General features: G+C 46.2%; 1 protein-coding gene across 2 annotated transcripts in view; it reads left to right on the plus strand.

Annotated features, from left to right (window-relative positions):
* The first annotated feature begins 2964 nt into the window (after window positions 1–2964).
* LOC118400599 (stathmin-3-like) overlaps window positions 2965–20196 on the plus strand; it is a 28972-nt gene continuing 11740 nt past the window's right edge. The window contains exons 1-2 of one of the 2 annotated variants that reach the window (XM_035797598.2): window positions 2965–3085; window positions 11193–11246. In XM_035797598.2, coding sequence (XP_035653491.2) covers window positions 2971–3085; window positions 11193–11246 — 169 coding nt within the window. In that variant the 5' untranslated portion in view covers window positions 2965–2970. Of the gene's footprint in view, window positions 3086–3134; window positions 3217–11192; window positions 11247–20196 lie in introns of those variants that run through there. The other variant, XM_052473971.1, reaches the window with a different exon arrangement.

Raw genomic sequence — 20196 nt, forward strand, 5'->3', positions numbered from 1 at the left:
CTTAGGACCAAAACATTACCTCATCCAATGGCATCAATTGTCAATTCGAGACACATAAAAAATACAACCCCTCCTGGACAAGCTTACGGAGAGGAGTGACTGGCACACAGACATTGTGGAGCCATCTAACTGGTTCCCCATTAATCACACCATCCCTTCACATGGTTTAGGAATAGTTACAGACACATTCACAGATAAGACAAACCTGACCTATCACCTCTCTGGGCCTCAAGTAACTTTTCCCACATAAGCATACTTATGAAAATTAATAAAACATCTTATTTACCAATGTTACCTAAAGAATTCTGATTCTGCCACAACAGGCTAAAGCTTAAGAGGGTGTGAACAATACTGTATGGTTTTAGACAAAGAAGAGCTTGTCACGACTTCCGCCAGAGTCGGTCCATCTCCTTGTTCGAGCAGCGTTCGGCGGTCGACATCACCGGCCTTCTAGCCATTGCAGATCCACTTTTCATTTTCCATTTGTTTAGTCTTTGTTTTCTACTCACCTGGTTTCAATTCCCCCCATTACATGTTCATTATTTAACCCTCTGGTTTCCCCCATGTTTGTGTGCATGTTTGTTCTATTGTTCAGGCTGTTACTGACGGCTGGTATTTTGTTGCCGGGTTTTGTTATTATTCCTGTTTATTTTGTGGTACCGGTATTTTTCCCGCATCGTAATGTTGTGTTTATATTGGTGTTATCTTGTATTAAATACCTTGTCCATACATCTCAGCTCTCCTGCGCCTGACTCCTTTCACCAGTTACCCACAGCCTTGACAGAGCTCTCCAGTAGGTACCAAAACATTCAAGCACCCAAGCTAACTGGCTTAAGTTGGCTAGCTTGCTAGCTACTTCCAGACACAAATGAGAGAACAGCTCACTGACCACTTTACTCACCCTAGCAGAGCTGTTTAGGCTGTTGGTGACTGCAACTATGCTGCTGGCAACAATTTACGCTTACTGACACCGGCCATATTCGTGAGCGTTCATAATTTCGTCAGATTTTCTGAGCTCTGGCAATACCAGTGAGAGTACTCTGAAATCAGAGTAGATAGCCAGAGCGAATTTACCAGCTAAGTCTATCAACAGTTGTCGCAGAGACATTCTACAGAAATGGTTACTTGCATATTGGAGTCTTTTGTTAAGACATGTAGTTAGCTAGCTAGCTAAACAATGAACCATAATCCCAACTCATGACCTTACTACCCTGCATGTATCTATCTGTAGGTCGCTAACCAACCAGGTTCAATGTTAGCTAACTGACATTAGGCTATAACTGGCAGAGCAAATGGCTCTGAGATATGAAACATAAGTTCATACACGTAACGTTAGCTAGCAAGCCAGCCAGCTAACATTAGCTAGCTTTTAACTTTTAACTTGAAATGAAAACGACATTGTCAAAATTAGAAACGTGTAATATCTGAAAATGTTGCAAGCTGGACTATCTTACCCATATACATCATGGATGGATGCTTCTCCCTGTCAAGGATTCCATGGTTGCCCTTAGTTTGAAGATATAATCTGGAGACAGGTATTTTTTCTCAATCTCCTTAGCTATCATACTCTAATTTCACTGATTTCAAAACTCGGTCCTCCAGAAAGTGGAAAGCAACACTTATCAATATATATAAAGCTGTGCTAGACAGGATTACCAGCCCAAATAGACAGAAGCGTGCTATATGGCAGACCAATCCAAACTCATCTCTCCAAAAAAAGCATTTTGATTAAAAAAATAAATACATTTGTCACTAGCCTAAACACAATACCCCCATAATGCCAAAGTGGATTTTTTTTTCTTCCACAATTTCGTGATATTTAATTGATAGTTAGTCTTGTCTCATTGCTGCAACTCCCTTACGGACTCAGGAGGTCTAGAGCCTTGCGTCCTCCGAAATACGACTATGCCAAGCCGCACTGCTTCTTGACACACTGCTCGCTCAACCCGGAAGCCAGCCGCACCAATGTGTCGGAGTAAACACCGTCCAGCTGGCGACCGAAGTCAGCTTGCAGGCCCCCGGCCCACCACAAGGAGTCGCTAGAGCGCGATGGGACAAGGAAATCCTGGCCAGCCAAACACTCCCCTAAACCAGACGACACTGGCCCATTGTGCGCCGCCTCATGGGTCTCACGGTCACAGCTTGGGATCGAACCCGGGTCTCTAGTGATGCAGTGCCCTAGACCGCAGCACCACTCGGGAGGCCAAAGTGGGATTATGTTTTACAAATTAATACAAAATTAATAAAAAATGTAAATATGAAATGTCTTGAGTCAATTCAATTCAATTCAACCACTTTGTTATGGCGAGCCTAACTAACTTCAAGAGTAAAAATGTGCTTAACAAGTCACATAATAAGTTGTATTTATCAGGTATGAAGGTAAGTGTCAGGTTCTGACCTTAGTTCCTTTGTTATGTCTTTGTTTTAGTATGGTCAGGGCGTGAGTTGGGTGGATTGTCTATGTTCGTTTTTCTATAATTTGGGATTTCTGTGTTCTCAATCAGAGGCAGCTGTCAATCGTTGTCCCTGATTGAGAATCATACTTAGTTAGCCTGGTTTCACTTTTGAGTTGTGGGTGTTTGTCTTCCGTGTCAGTATTTGTTACCACACGGGACTGTTTCATTTATTCACGTTTGTTGTTTTGTTCCAGTGTTCTGTTGTGTTTGATTAAACATTATGGACACTTACCACGCTGCGCATTGGTCCTCCGATCCTTCTCGCTACTCCTCCTCAGAAGAGGAGGACGAGATCCGTTACAGTAAGACCCAGATGCAGATCACATGGAATAAACAATAGTTTACTATACCAACAGGGGCAGGCAGAGTGGTCAGGTATGCGGGCTCGGAATCAGGAAGGGCAAGGGTCACAACCAGGAGGGCGAGGAAAGAGAGACTGGAAAAAGCAGGAGCTGGAAATGGGAGACAAAGAGCTGTGAGACATGGGTTTGACTCTGGACACATGGAAGGTGGGATGTATACGATGGATACGGGGCAACAGAAGACGAACAGCAGAGGTGTAATGATCTTGGCGATGGGGAAGAAGCTGATAAACCGGGAGGAGAGTTTGCGGGTTTCCACCCGGAGGGGTAGGTCCCTCTATAGGGATAGCCATTCCTTCTACTCGAGACGACACCGGGCAGCCGGCGTCCAATGGCGACCCGCTTGTCTTTGATACCTGGAGGTGGTCTTGATGAGTGCCGACCGGGCTCTCCTCCAGGTACGACGACAGTGGCGGACAAACATTTAGGTTCTAGATAGCACCTTTTTTTGTGTATCATACTAAATGGAGTGTCTCCAGATTTACATACAGAATCATACAAAATGCTCTGAGACCAGGTTTCCCACTGTATGAGCTTTCGGTAGCCTGATTGCTTCCAGATTGAGGATGAATCTGCACACAATACATCCCTGATCACCTTCTGATGTGGTCAGACAAATCTGAGCACAATCCAGCCACAATGCAACCTTGTGCGTCTAGACCTGTCTTTTCAATGCGGTCTTTGTATTCTGATAGCAGAAGTCGCATGTGAGTGTCAAGTGTAGACACAGCTTGAGTTGTATGAGTAGGTTTGAGTTGAATATATTAATGTCATTGTGTACAGTATAAGATGCTCTGACAGTGCCACTATAATTGCCATGACTGGTTTGATACAGTTGTATTGAATTGAATGCACAACCTATTTGAATTCCCATAGGAATATTCATAATTTATGTCTGTCAAATGAATATCTCATCTTGCGTACCGTATTAAGACCCTTGTGATGTCTTTGGTCATGTATGTAGTAGTGGTGTTTGGGTAAAATCACTGGGGAAGGCAAGCCTGTAGAATAGCCATATTGTGGTATTTGCGTTGTTGCTCAATAACCCATTCGTTCACACGCCCACGTGATAGACAAGAAGGCTGTGAAACAAAAAGACAACAGATACACAGTGGTGGAATAAATTCAACTGCACATATGTTTGTTTCATCACAAAACCGGAGAAGAACATTTGTCTGGTGAAGTCCACAAAGCAAATATTGCATGTAACAGACCTGCATCATGGTTAATGTTTGACAGTTTACTAAACTACTGATTTAGAACCACAGAGTTACCGCAAGTCAGCACAAAGACATCAGGAGCACTGCCTCCTCTATTCCTGCACCATTTTAACTTAAACATTTAAACATCATCATATCTATACGGCTATACGGTTTAATACACTGAAAATGTTAGAACAGAATATCAGATTAGGGACAGTTGAAATTAAGTATCATAGAAAAACTGTGTTTACTTTTTACGTAGGCACGATACCAATTTGGACTAGCTCTCCAGTGGTTCAACAGGGTTTGAGTGGGGTTTGAGTGTTGCCGAGGATGTGTCGCAATGGCCCTGCTTAACGGATGGAAACTTTCCAGAAGAAGGCACCCTCAGTGTCGTTAAGTTGAAATTAGTCAGAGAACAGTTGGAAAAACTAGGGAAAGGCAAGAAAAATAATATACGATGGGATAATTTTAGAAAGTGGGAAGTTGAAGCAGAGACAAGGATAGAGAGAGAGGAAACATGCATAGAAAGGTGCAGAGGTAATGATGAAAGCTGAAGAAAGGCAAAGCAAGTAGGAACATACGTAAAGAAGAACTGTATCAACATCGTCCAACACCCTACGCTCCCCCACCTCAACAACAGCTACCACCTCCACGACATGGACCCCCAGCAGCAGGAGTGGGGGCTGTGGGGGCGGACGGAGGAGAATATGAGGAAGACCAAGAAGAAAAATACACGCCTCTGACCACCATACACACTTGAGTTCCAGAGTAGAATTCCGACACCTCAGGACCGCCCCCGCCAAGACCCTAAGCCCCCCGAGCGACTAGTCACCGAAATGACTTGTGAACTCTATCCAGATTTACAACCCCTCCCCCTCCGGTTTTCACACCAACCTCTACCTCTGTTTCCCCTCAATACCACATCCATTGGCGGGTCATGACGCGTACGTCGCGCCAACCATCCTAGTCCAGGGCAATTGGGAAATTGGAGAAAGGATGGACATCATGAAGGATCTTCCCCCTCCCCCTCATAGAGGGGCACAATGGTGGACCCAGTTTTCCACTATAATCTCATCCCCAGACTACAGTCTGGCCTCATGCTGTACACAAGCTGCAGGAAGGGAGGAACAACAGAAGAAACTGGCAAGTGCCCAGCTGATGTTTTATGAGGAAGGGAACATAGGGAACTTGGGAGACAAAGGAAGAGGAAGGGGGGCTGGAAGAGCAAGAAAAGGAAGGGGCCGTGGAGGAGGAAGAGGGCCATGGAGGTGTTATAACTGTCAACAGCCTGGCCACATTTCAAGAAATTGCCCCCAGAACAGGGGTGCTATGGGTGGTTATGATGAAACTGGGGACAATGATACCTGCTATCCATCACCACCACATGTGACAGCATCTAACCCGCAGGGTAGAGGGGGAAACTCAAGGTAGGATGAGGAGGAAGTAGAAGGAAAAGACAGCCAACAATGCCACTTTGGGGAGTATCCCATTTTATCTTCTAACAGTGCAGATTCACCTATTAGGAATGTGTGTGTGGGCGGTGTGAATATTTCCTTCCTGGTCGATTCAGGGCCAACCATTTCTATTTGATCTAAATGTAACAATTTCAAAGTTCTGTTGTCAAAATATGTAATAAAGACCATTGGGGCATCTGGCAATCCAATGGTAGAGAACCTTACTAAACCTCTCTTGGTCAAACTTTGTGATAAAACTTTTGTTTATTGTCCTACCTGCCCTGTAAATCTAATGGGAAGAGACCTATTGTGTATATTAGGAGTTAGCATTTCTTGCAGTGAGGCGGACCTGGTTGTAACAAGCATCGGTGTCTATACCACGCTGGAAGTACCAGGCCACCATTGGTATTATTCATGGGACTTTCCTGACCCCTTTGACCTACTGAATGCATTTGCTCGACCAGGCCAAACTAAGTGGGAACACTTACACTGCACTGCCAAATGTAGTCATGGTCGAAGGGCCATTTGTTTGAATCGCTTTGCCATTATGAGAAAGACCAGGAAGAGTTGAAAAAATATGTTATTTATATGAAGGAACTTTGGGTGTGGTAGCTGATGTAACCATTGAACGTAAATTGAACTGCAACAGTTTTTCTCTGTGCCCCAAATCAGTTCCCTGTATCTCTATCTCCAAAATAAAGGATACCGGTACATGGGTGAGGGGCTTGAGGTTGGCAATGCATTGGGAGGCTCAGCCAGATGGGAGAGAATTCTCCTCTGTGGTTGGGGTACGCACGCAGTGCACAGATGGGACAATAAAGTTCCTGTTCCCCTTGCACCTAACCAGCCCGCCCCTGACAGCGCACTGTTGTCTCAGGTTCCGGACTGTTTATGGGCAAAGGATGAATATGACATAGGGAAGATGAGAGGAGCAACGCCTGTGACCGTCTCTCCTAAAGGCACATATTGACCCCACACAGCGTAGTACCCCTTGCATAAGTAGGCAGAGGCAGGCATTGGCAAAATCCTGACCTCTCTTCTGAGCAGGAGGGCTGTTGTCACCTGTACGTCATCACCTTGCAACACGCCAATTTGACTTGTTAGAAAAGCCTCTGGTGAATGGAGAATGGTAGAAGATCTTAGAGCTGTTAACGATGCAGTGTATGACAGGGCCCAGTCCAGCCACTATCCTTTCTTCTGTCCCGCCAGGTTCAAATTGGTTTTCAGTTGTTGATTTGGCTAATACCTTTTTTGGCATTCCTGTGCACCCAGATTCAAAGTACTAGTTTGTGTTTTCTTTTCAAAGACAGCGCTATCAGTGGGCGGTTCTGCCCCAAGGTTACGTTGCAAGCCCCTCCACAATGAGCGCCAACTTGCTGCAATTTGTGCCCCCTAAAGGGAGCACTCTTGTTCAGTGCATTGACAAACTCCTCCTTTGCTCTCCTAAGAAATTATCATGTTAAATTGATACTGTTGCACTGCTAAAATTTCCTAGCTAATAATGGCCACAAGGCCTGAAAAAAAACAACGAATGTCAATGTGTCCAACAAACTGTTAAGTATTTAGGCCATGTGATTACACCAGGGGGCAGGAGTCTGGCTACGGACAGGGTTCCTAAACCAAGTACAAAATAACAGATGTTGTCACTGCTGGGAATGACAGGCTATTGTAGAGTGTGGTTAATTGATTACTCTGAGATTGTCAAAAATCTCTCTGATCTCATTCATTTGAAACCCTTGGCCATGGGGATCAGTTTGAGTGCACTAAAGATGGTGAAAAAGCGCTAATTCGGCTTAAACGGGCACACCTTGTTTGGGGTTATCCGATCACTCCAAACCTTTCCATTTGTTCGTTTCAGAAAAGAATGGGTTTATGTAATCGGTACTGACACAAACTGTGGTAAGATGAGACCTGTTGGTTTCTACTGGAAACGTTTCCATACGGTTGTGCGTGCACTGCTCCCCTGCCTACGCTCTGTGGCGGCAGCAACGGAGGCAGTGTTGGCCTGTGCTGACATTGTAGCTATGCGGCCATTGACTGTTCATGTGCTTCATTCTGTATTCTTCCTTATCTCACAGGCAAGGACAGAACAACTCACCCCCGCAAGGCTGTTACATTGGAAGAACGTGTTATTAACAAAGCCCCAAGTTACTCTGAAACTCTGCACTGTCTTAAACCCTGCAATCTTACTCCCCACACAGTCTGACGGTGATGCACATGACTGCAGTGAGGTGGTTGACCTCTTTTGTAAACCACATCCTGATCTCCAAGATGGGCCAATTCCTAGCAGTGATTCAATCTATTTTGTGGATGGTTGTGCTTAACGTTCTTCTTCAGGTGACCCAGTTGCATCTTATATTGTGTGTACACCCCGCAGTATTGAGGAGGCAGCTAGACTGTCCTCCCACTTCTCTGAACAGGCAGCAGAGCTTTTTGCTCTTACAAGCGCATGTGTGTTGGGAAAAGGGAAAATCCCTCACAGTGTATGCTGACTCTCAGTACGCTTTTGGTGTCTGTAGCATATTTGGAACCCTGTGGCAACATTGTGGTTTCCTCACCTCAACTGGTAAACCAATAGCACAGCATAACATGGTTAAATAACTGCTTGAAGTAGTACTCCTCTACACTTGCAATTTGTAAATGTCTAATCAAATCAAATCAAATTGCACATGTGCCAAATACAACAGTTGTAGACCTTACAGTGAAAAGCCCTTAAACAACAATGCAGTTTTTAGAAAAAATAAGTGTTAATAAAAAATAGATAAGTAAAAAATAAAAAATAAATAGATAAAGACAGCAGTAAAGTAACAGTAGTGAGGCTATATACAGGGGCTACCGGTGCAGAGTCAATGTGCGGGGGTACAGGTTAGTCGAGATAATTTCGGTAATATGTACATGTACTGTAGGTAGAGTTAAAGTGACTATGCATAGATAACAAACAGAGAGTAGCAGCCGAGTAAAAGGGGGGGACAATGCAAATAGTCTGGGTGGCCATTTGATTGGCTGTTCAGGAGTCTCATGGCTTGGGGGTAGAAGCTGTTAAGATGCCTCTTGGACCTAGACTTGGCGCTCCAGTACCGCTTGCCGGTAGCAGAGAGAACAGTCTATGACTAGGGTGGCTGGAGTCTTTGACCATTTTTAGCGCCTTCCTCTGACTGCCTGGTATAGAGATCCTGGATGGCAGGATGCTTGGCTCCAGTGATATACTGGGCCGTAAGCAGTACCCTCTGTAGTGCCTTGCGGTCGTAGGCCGAACAGTTGCCATACCAGGCAGTGATGCAAGTCAGAATGCTCTTGATGGTGCAGCTGTATACGTTTTTGAGGATCTGAGGTCTCATAGCAAATCTTTTCAGTCTCCTGAGGGGGAATAGGCTTTGTCGTGCCCTCTACACAACTGTCTTGATTTGTTTGGACCATGTTAGTTTGTTAGTGATGTGGACACCAAGGAACTTGAAGCTCTCAACCTGCTCCACTACAGCCCTGTTAATGAGAATGGGGGAGTGCTCGGTCCTCCTTTTCCTGTTGTCCACAATCATCTCCTTAGTCTTGATCACGTTGAGGGAGAGGTTGTTATCCTGGCATCACATGACCAGGTCTCTGACTTCCTCCCTATTGGCTGTCTCATCGTTGTCGGTGATCAGGCTTACCACTGTTGTGTCGTCGGCAAACTTAATGATGGTGTCGTGCCTGGCCATGCAGTCCTGAGTTTACAGGGAGTACAGGAGGTGACTGAGCAATCACCCCTGAGGGACCCCCGTGTTGAGGATCAGCGTCGCGGATGTGTTGCTACCTACCCTTACCACCTGGGGGCGGGCCGTCAGGAAGTTCAGGATCCAGTTGCAGAGGGAGGTGTTTAGTCCCAGGGTCTTTACTTAGTTATAAGCTGTGAGGACACTATATGGTGTTGAATGCTGAGCTGTAGTCAATGAATAGCATTCTCACATAGATGTTCCTTTTGTCCAGGTGGGAAAAGGCAGTGTGGAGTGCAATAGAGACTGCATCATCTGTGGATCTGTTGGGGCGGTATGCAAATTGGAGTGGGTCTAGGGTTTCTGGCATAATGGTGTTGATGTGAGCCATGACCAGCCTTTCAAAGCCCTTCATGGCTACGGACGTGAGTGCTACGGGTCTGTAGTCATTTAGGCCGGTTACCTTAGTGTTCTTGGGCACAGGGACTATGGTGGTCTGCTTGAAACAGACTCAGTCAGGGACAGGTTGAAAATGTCAGTGAAGACACTTTCCAGTTTGTCAGTGCATGCTCGAGTACACATCCTGGTAATCCGTCTGGCCGTGCGGCCTTGTGAATGTTGACCTGTTTAAAGATCTTACTCACATTGGCTACGGAGAGTGTGATCACAGTCTTCTGGAACAGCTGATGCTCTCATGCATGCTTCAGTGTTGCTTGCCTCGAAGCGAGCGTAGAAGTAATTCAAATAGTCTGGTAGGCTTGCGTTACTGGTCAGCTCACGGCTGTGCCTCCCTTTGTAGTTTGTAATAGTTTGCAAACCCTGCCACATCCGACGAGTGTCCGACACGTTTTTCTGACAGTGATGATGTTTTGCTTATAATGTGATTTCATTGGTGTGAAGCCAAATCCAAACTGGCCTCTCCTGTTTTGGCTAACTCTGATATATTTTTATCCAGGGAGGCTAAATGTTTGCTGGCATCAATCATACAAATGCTCTAGCGCCAACATACACTTTTGTTTCAGACAGCACGCAAGCGGTATTGGAGCACATCTAGGTCCAAGAGGCTTCTAAACAGCTTCTTCCCCTAAGCCATGACACTCTAATCAAATGGCTACCCAGACTATTTGCACCCCCCCCCCCTCTTTCACACTGCTGCTGCTCTATGTTATTATCTATGCATTGTCACTCTAATAACTCTACCTACATGTACCTCGATTAACCGGTGCCCCCGCACATTGACTCTGTACTAGTAGCCCCTGTATATAGCCTCACTATTGTTATTTTACTGCAGCTCTTTAATTATTTGTTACTTTTATTTCTTGTTCTTTTAGGTATTTTTCTAAAAACGGCATTGGTTAAGGGCTTTCTAAGTAACCTTTTCACAGTAAGTGTCACACCTGTCCTCGTGACTGTCTCCACCCCCCTCCAGGTGTCACCCATCTTATTTTTTATTACCTGTTTTTTTCTCCCCAATTTCATGGTTTCCAATTGGTAGTTACAGTCTTGTCTCATCGCTGCAACTCCCGTACGGACTCGGGAGAGGGCGAAGGTCGAGAGCCACGCGTCCTCCGAAACACAACCCAACCAAGCCACACTGCTTCTTGACACAATGTACATCCAACCCGGACGCCAGCCACACCAATGTGTCGGAGGAAACACCGTACACCTGGCGACCTGGTCAGCCTGGTCAGCCGGTCAAATCCGGCCTAACCCGGACGACGCTGGGCCAATTGTGCGTCGCCCCATGTCAGAGATAAATCCACTTAAATCACTGTAGATGAAGCGGAGGAGACGTGGATTGTGTATGTGTTCCATTCAGTGGGGGAATGGGCAAGACAAAATATTTACTGTATGTGCCCCCCTCCCCGGCAGGTTGCAGCAGCCCCTAGTGAACCGGCTGCACAATGTTAATGCAGCCACGCAGAAAAGCTTGTGCACTGCGCCACTCGTGGGCAGATATATACACTCAGCCCTCTGTCTCTCCTTCTCCTCCTCCTCGCTCACATTCTCTCTTCTCCTCCATCAGGCAACATCCTGCTCTCGCCTCCATCTCCAGCAACCATGTCCAGCACTGTATCAGGTAAGGCATATGTTACAACCTATCGTTTATAAAAGGGGGGATATGTATTTATCAGATAAAATCCTTCTGTTGTATGTTTTAGATGGAATATCTAGATGTTATTGGAGATGCGCTGATGGGTATTTTGACATGTATTACTCAAATAGGTTCTTCATTTTACATGTAAAATAGATCTTCAGAGCATGTTTTGTTTGATCTAATGTCTGGCCACATCAAATTCCACCATTCATGAATGGATGAGATCTAGGTTTTGCATGTGTTTCATTTGAGTGCTTCTAAAGGTCGTATGTTGAAACTGAGTATGTTTCTCTAAAATGACTTTGTGTGGATTATTTCAGGGGATCAGATGGTTTCCATTTGTGATTAGAGATCTCAGGGATTTACCTCCAGTCATACCAAGGGCTGCGTCTCAATTGGTACCTTATTCCTTATGTAATGCACTACCTTTGTCTAGGGCCCCAGGGGGAATTGAGGGGCCATTTGTGACACAGCCAAGGTGTGCCTGCTGGTAAACTGCCGGCTTGATGACGCAGATCTGAAGCAGTAAAAAAGGAATCTCACATTGCATCTTGCACGCAGCAGATTATACAGTTCAAATTCTAAGTCCTATACAGTTCATTATATAGGAATCACCAGGGTATAAACCTCTGACAAAACTATGGTACAGTATCGGATACAAAATATTATATTGAATTCATCTGATTTGATATAGTTTGATACTGACCTTTATTTGCTAATCCCTCTTTTGATGGCGTTCATGATCATGACATTTCACTTTTGTGCTTGTGTGTGTGTGTGTGTGTGTGTGTGTGTGTGTGTGTGTGTGTGTGTGTGTGTGTGTGTGTGTGTGTGTGTGTGTGTGTGTGTGTGGGGTGGGGGACATTTTAAAGTGTGTTGAATATGATAGTGAATTAATTGTCTTTGAAAGGCCTAATGGTTTAAGTTGGCATGTGGGTAATTTGCAGTGATCTCTGACATGATTACCCCATCCAATTATACATGTACATAGGATGTCAGTTCAGTTGGATGTCAATATACATTTTCAGCCCGAAAAGTTAAATCCAACATTTCTGTTATTATGAATTGTAATTTGCAACCTTATATTTAAAATACAAAAATGTTCCTTAACTATTGATCAAATCAAATCAAATGTATTTATATAGCCCTTCGTACATCAGCTGATATCTCAAAGTGCTGTACAGAAACCCAACCTAAAACCCCAAACAGCAAGCAATGCAGGTGTAGAAGCACGGTGGCTAGGAAAAACTCCCTAGAAAGGCCAAAACCTAGGAAGAAACCTAGAGAGGAACCAGGCTATGTGGGGTGGCCAGTCCTCTTCTGGCTGTGCCGGGTGGAGATTATAACAGAACATGGCCAAGATGTTCAAATGTTCATAAATGACCAGCATGGTCCAATAATAATAAGGCAGAACATTTGAAACTGGAGCAGCAGCACGGCCAGGTGGACTGGGGACAGCAAGGAGTCATCATGTCAGGTAGTCCTGAGGCATGGTCCTAGGGCTCAGGTCCTCAGAGAGAGAGAAAGAAAGAGAGAAAGAGAGAATTAGAGAACGCACACTTAAATTCACACAGGACACCGAATAGGACAGGAGAAGTACTCCAGATATAACAAACTGACCCTAGCCCCCGACACATAAACTACTGCAGCATAAATACTGGAGGCTGAGACAGGAGGGGTCAGTAGACACTGTGGCCCCATCTGAGGACACCCCCGGACAGGGCCAAACAGGAAGGATATAACCCCACCCACTTTGCCAAAGCACAGCCCCCACTCCACTAGAGGGATATCTTTATTGATGGCCTATTGCAACCCCCATGGGCCACCGCATTAACACAAGGGATATTAACCAGCGCTAACTCAGTGTTCCATGTTCTGTGCAGCTTCTTTAGGTCTTGTCCTTCCATTCATCTGTTCACACAGATTAGTCTCATCTCTGTCTGAACATTGACCTACAGTATAATAGCTCCACGCTTGATTGAGGAAAAAGAGAATTGGCACCTCATTGACAACAGCTATAGGATCTGGAAGCATCATTCCCCATGCATCCAGCTAAAAGTCAGGCAGATTAACAACAATACTAATTTCACCACTTTTTCATCAAAGAATAACAGTTCTCTGCACAGGTATTACGGATGAAGTATATATACAGCACGGGAAAAAGTAGTAAAGATCTTATGGCAATGTGGATTATCATCCTTTCTTGTCATTACTGTTGTTACAGTGTCAAAAGAATGTCTCAAGTAACCGTTTACATAACAATATTCTGTCAGTCAATAATGTATTTTGTGGGAGTATGGTGTCATCCTAACCGCTGTGCTCTCAAAGCTTCAGGGTGGTTGTATGAGGCTAGTAATACTGTATGTTCACATTAGTGATCTTTTAGCTAAAACCATGGTAAATATACATTTTAAATCATGTTAATAGGACGTTCATAGTATCCGTTTATGAAATTGAAGCGTTTGATCAACGTAAACCCCAAAACCTCAGGGAATCGCTAAAACATTTATTTGCAGAAACCCAGTGAATTATGTATTTGCTCATAGCCTAGCTGATCATTCTAGTGATACTCTTTTTTGTGGTTTGAACCTGTTCTCAAACACACAGATTGTTATATGCTACTGGTTAAACACACCTCTATCACACAGTAGGGAGTCAAAAGGAAAGACTATAGGAGAAAAGAGATGCATGTGAATTTGCGTCTAATTTATGCCCAGATTGTCGAGCAAGACAAGAGTCGACATTCTGAAAATGAATCACTGAAACATTTACTTAATCTCCTAAACAGGTCTTGAAATATGTCAGTTATATTTTCAACCTGAAAATGGGTTGTGATTAGATAGAGTGCAGCAACAGCCGGAAGGGACTTTTTGTGGCAGGTTAGGAGAGCAGTTTAGCTAATGCAATTAAAATTGTATGACTGCCTTAATTTCACTGGACCCCAGGAAGAGCAGTTACTGCCTTGGCAGGAACTAATGGAGATCCATAATAAATTCAAATACAAACCCTATGTTACATCTGCTCCTGCCATGCCCTCTACTGCTCATCCTGTGTCTCCTTGACCTGCCACCACTCCCCCAGTACTCTCTCCCTCTCCCCCTCTCTCTGTGTGTGTGTGATTGTGTGGTCGGAGACAGGTGTGCTGGAGTCAGAGCAGATCCCCACCAGTTGCAACCTGTTCCTCTACAAATACTTAGTCCTGCCACTTCCACACTGCCAGATCGTAATCTCTGCTCAGTTTTTAGATCCTGTTATCCTGTTGTGCCTGTTTTTCTTGCCTGACATGGTTTTCCACTACGCTACAATTCTGCCCACATCTCCTCATCCTGCTACTCTGTCCTGGACCCCCCACTCCACTGCATCCTTGGATTCCTCTCCGGACCTGCTTACCCTGTCCCAACCCCTCCCGCTCCAGCCTCAGCCTCCGCACTTGGTTTCCTGCAACCCACCTGAGCTTCCCCTGGCCTGCACTCCATCTTCCCCCCGTGTTTCAATAAATACCATGGTTACTTCATCCCAGTCTCCTCGTCGGAGTCTGCTCTTGGGTTTCCCTGTTCCACTCCGTGTAACACACTAACCCTTTTCCTAACCTTAACCCCAGTCTCCTAACCTGCTACGTTAATTCTCCTATCCTGCTGCGTACGTTCTCTTAACCTCCTAAAAAGTACATTTTGGTCAACCTAGTCAGCACCCTGAAAATGACCTGGTATACAAGGCGGCCATTTTGAAGTATTTTGGGGGAATAATGACTTACAGCTCACACAGTAGGTGTCTCGTTAGGCGTTCAGTTTTTTCCAAAGAGGTTTAGTTTTCAAGTCCTCCTTTTTCACATTAGGTACATAACAATATACAGTATGTCATAGATCCATAGGCTTCTCAGCTCATCATTTTGAGAGAGAGAGAGAGAGACAGGTGTAGTCTGTTTCATCTCTCTCTCTCTCTCTTTTATTTATTTTACCTTTATTTAACTAGGCAAGTCAGTTAAGAACAAATTCTTATTTTCAATGACGGCCTAGGAACAGCGGGTTAACTGCCTGTTCAGGGGCAGAACGACAGATTTGTACCTTGAACTTGCAACCTTCCGATTACAACAGTCCAACTCTCTAACCATTAGGCTACCCTGCCGCCCCTCACTTTTTGTAATATACAGTGAAGGCTGCAGATGGGCTATCTGCAGTGAAATGACATGTTTTCGGCCTGGGGCTGAGCGGCTGGATATGATTCACCACTATGTCCTCTGCAGCTCAGATCTGTTTTAATAGAGCTCACAGAGGTAACAATATACAGCGTAGTTCTGTTTTAATAGAGCTCACAGAGGTAACAATATACAGCTTAGTTCTGTTTTAATAGAGCTCACAGAGGTAACAATATACAGCTTAGTTCTGTTTTAATAGAGCTCACAGAGGTAACAATAGACAGCTTAGTTCTGTTTTAATAGAGCTCACAGAGGTAACAATATACAGCTTAGTTCTGTTTTAATAGAGCTCACAGAGGTAACAATATACAGCTTATATACAATATACAGCTCAGAGGTAATAATATGTCTGTATCAGTCCAAGGCTATTACCTTAGGGATTTGTCTGTCTAGAGAGGGGTCATTTTTCAGCCATAGAGTCATGCTGTTTCTCCAGGCTGTTTCATAGATAGCTGACCACAGGGACTGATGTATGAAGATGTCACGCCCTGACCATAGTTTTCTTTGTATGTGTATATGTTTTGTTTGGTCAGGGTGTGATCTGAGTGGGCATTCTATGTTGTATGTCTAGTTGGTCTGTTTCCGTGTTTGGCCTGATATGGTTCTCAATCAGAGGCAGGTGTTAGTCATTGTCTCTGATTGGGAACCATATTTAGGTAGCCTGTCGTCGTTGTGGGTGATTGTCTATGTTATTTGCGTGTGTCAGCACATTTGGTATATAGCTTCACGGTCATAGTTCATTTATTGTTTTGTTCAGTTTACTTTGTGTTTTCGTCATCCATTAAAATAATGCATTCACACCACGCTGCGATTTGGTCCGCTTCTTATGAAGATCGTGACAGAATCACCCACCACAAAAGGACCAAGCGGCGTGGTAATGGGCAGCAGCAGCGATGTCAGGATTTCTGGACATGGGAGCGAGATCTGGACTGTGTCACTACTTGGGAGGAGATAGACAGGTGGGCGGTCGACCCAGGGAGAGTGCCGGAGCCCGTCCGGGATTCTCTGGAGCACGGCGGCTTGGTATGAAGCCCGAGAGGCAGCCCCAAAAATGTCTTGGGGGGGATGGCACATGCGGAGTGTGGCGAGCCAGGTAGGAGACCTGCTCCAACTCCCCGTGCTTACCGGAGAGCGGTAAGCTTGGTGTCCCCGGTGCGGGTGCATAGCCCGGTGCGGTACATTCCAGCTCCTCGTATCCGCCGGGCTAGAGTGGGCATCGAGCCAGGTGCCATGAAGCCGGCTCTACGCATCTGGTCTCCAGTGCGTCTCCTTGGGCCGGCATACATGACACCAGCCTTACGCATGGTGTCCCCGGGTTCGCCAGCACAGCCCAGTGCTGGCTATTCCACCTCGCCGCACTGGCCTGGCTACCAGGAGCATGCAACCAGGTAAGGTTGGGCAGGCTCGGTGCTCAAGAGCTCCAGTGCGCCTGCATGGTCCGGTCTATCCAGTGCCACCTCCACGCACCAGCCCTCCGGTGGCAGGCCCCGCACCAGGCTGTCTCTCCGTCTTCTGCCTACAGGTGCTCCCGTCTGCCCAGCGCTGCTAGAGTCTCCCGTCTGTCCAGCGCTGCTAGAGTCTCCCGTCTGTCCAGCGCTGCTAGAGCCGCCAGTTTGTCCTGAGCCGCCAGCCAGCCAGGAGCTGCCAGAGCCGCCAGCCAGCCAGGAGCTGCCAGAGCCGTCAGTCAGCCAGGCGATGCCAGAATCGCCCTTCACTCCGGAGCTGCCGGAATGCCCCGTCCATTCGGGACCCATGTCTAGGGTCCCCAGTCCAATGTCGGTGGCGAGGGTCGCTGCTTTAAAGAGGCCTAGGAGGCCACAGAAGCAGACTAAGACTATGGTGGAGTGGGGCCCACGTCCAGCGCCAGAGCCGCCACCGCAAACAGATGCCCATCCAGACCCTGGGGGGTACTGTCACGCCCTGACTATAGTTTGCTTTCTATGTTTATATGTTTTGTTTGGTCAGGGTGTGATCTGAGTGGGCATTCTATGTTGTATGTCTAGTTTGTCTGTTTCTGTGTTTGGATGATATGGTTTTCAATCAGAGGCAGGTGTTAGTCATTGTCTCTGATTGGGAACCATATTTGGGTAGCCTGTCGTCGTTGTGGGTGATTGTCTATGTTATTTGCGTGTGTCAGCACATTTGGTATATAGCTTCACGGTCATAGTTCATTTATTGTTTTGTTCAGTTTACTTTGTGTTTTCGTCATCCATTAAAATAATGCATTCACACCACGCTGCGATTTGGTCCGCTTCTTATGAAGATCGTGACAGAATCACCCACCACAAAAGGACCAAGCGGCGTGGTAATGGGCAGCAGCAGCGATGTCAGGATTTCTGGACATGGGAGCGAGATCTGGACTGTGTCACTACTTGGGAGGAGATAGACAGGTGGGCGGTCGACCCAGGGAGAGTGCCGGAGCCCGTCCGGGATTCTCTGGAGCACGGCGGCTTGGTATGAAGCCCAAGAGGCAGCCCCAAAAATGTCTTGGGGGGGATGACACATGGGGAGTGTGGCGAGCCAGGTAGGAGACCTGCTCCAACTCCCCGTGCTTACCGGAGAGCGGTAAGCTTGGTGTCCCCGGTGCGGGTGCATAGCCCGGTGCGGTACATTCCAGCTCCTCGTATCCGCCGGGCTAGAGTGGGCATCGAGCCAGGTGCCATGAAGCCGGCTCTACGCATCTGGTCTCCAGTGCGTCTCCTTGGGCCGGCATACATGGCACCAGCCTTACGCATGGTGTCCCCGGGTTCGCCAGCACAGCCCAGTGCTGGCTATTCCACCTCGCCGCACTGGCCTGGCTACCAGGAGCATGCAACCAGGTAAGGTTGGGCAGGCTCGGTGCTCAAGAGCTCCAGTGCGCCTGCATGGTCCGGTCTATCCAGTGCCACCTCCACGCACCAGCCCTCCGGTGGCAGGCCCCGCACCAGGCTGTCTCTCCGTCTTCTGCCTACAGGTGCTCCCGTCTGCCCAGCGCTGCTAGAGTCTCCCGTCTGTCCAGCGCTGCTAGAGTCTCCCGTCTGTCCAGCGCTGCTAGAGCCGCCAGTTTGTCCTGAGCCGCCAGCCAGCCAGGAGCTGCCAGAGCCGCCAGCCAGCCAGGAGCTGCCAGAGCCGTCAGTCAGCCAGGCGATGCCAGAATCGCCCTTCACTCCGGAGCTGCCGGAATGCCCCGTCCATTCGGGACCCATGTCTAGGGTCCCCAGTCCAATGTCGGTAAGCGAGGGTCGCTGCTTTAAAGAGGCCTAGGAGGCCACAGAAGCAGACTAAGACTATGGTGGAGTGGGGTCCACGTCCAGCGCCAGAGCCGCCACCGCAAACAGATGCCCATCCAGACCCTGGGGGGGGGGTACTGTCACGCCCTGACTATAGTTTGCTTTCTATGTTTATATGTTTTGTTTGGTCAGGGTGTGATCTGAGTGGGCATTCTATGTTGTATGTCTAGTTTGTCTGTTTCTGTGTTTGGCTGATATGGTTTTCAATCAGAGGCAGGTGTTAGTCATTGTCTCTGATTGGGAACCATATTTAGGTAGTTTTGTCGTTCTGGGTGATTGTCTATGTTAGTTGCCTGTGTCAGCACATTTGGTATATAGCTTCACGGTCGTTGTACATTTATTGTTTTGTTCAGTTTACTTTGTGTTTTCGTCATCCATTAAAATGATGCATTCACACCACGACGCGATTTGGTCCTCTTCTTACGACGATCGTGACAGAAGATAAAACCATGATCCATCTCTGTGGAGGTACTGAACATTTGGTCCTGTCAGAAGCTGCCCTCTGGTATTCTAGGGTACAATTCTAGAATTTTTGTGCATACTACCCCCTCTCCACACATATGCAGCACACATGCAAGAACACCCTAACCCTAAAATTAATCCAAGCTCCTAACCCTAGCTCCTGACCTTAAAATTAATCCTAGCTCCTAACCCTAGCTCCTGACCTTAAAATGAATCCTAGCTCCTAACCCTAGCTCCTGACCCTAAACCTAACCCTAGCTCCTGACCCTAAAATTAATCCTAGCTCCTAACCCTAGCTTCTAACCCTAAAATTAACCCCAACACACACACACACGCACAAGCAAACACAAACACATATTTTCCTGAGTGGGTCTAATGTGCATCGTACTCAGCCGAGCGTGTCAATAATTGATGATGGTGCCTGTGAGGATGCCCTTTATCTGTGATGTAAGCAAGGAACATAAAACTAGCAATCTGCTCCACTGTTATTACATCACTAGGCCATTAGCTGTAATGCATCTTGCCATCTTGACGTAATACATGTATCACTAGCCATTTCAAACAATGCCACTTTATATAACGTTTACATACCCTACATTACTCATCTCATATGTATATACTGTACTCTATACCATCTACTGCATCTTGCCTATGCTGTTCGGCCATCACTCATTCATATATTTTTATGTCCATATTCTTATTCATTCCTTTACACTTGTGTGTATAAGGTAGTTGTTGTTAACTTGTTAGATATTACTGCATGGTCGGAACTAGAAGTACAAGCATTTCGCTACACTCGCATTAACATCTGTTAACCATGTGTATGTGACATAAAATGTGATTTGATTTGTATATCTAAATAGCTTTATGTATGTATTGATGATGATTGAATGTTGTGTCTAGGGTTGATCCCACCTTGAGTTGAACGATTGTTGTCCAAGGTCCTTTTGGGACAGAATTATACCAATCTCATATTGAACATAATATGTGTATGCAACAAGTGAAA

Source organism: Oncorhynchus keta, chromosome 21, assembly GCF_023373465.1.
Source record: "Oncorhynchus keta strain PuntledgeMale-10-30-2019 chromosome 21, Oket_V2, whole genome shotgun sequence".
Lineage (NCBI taxonomy): Eukaryota > Metazoa > Chordata > Actinopteri > Salmoniformes > Salmonidae > Oncorhynchus > Oncorhynchus keta.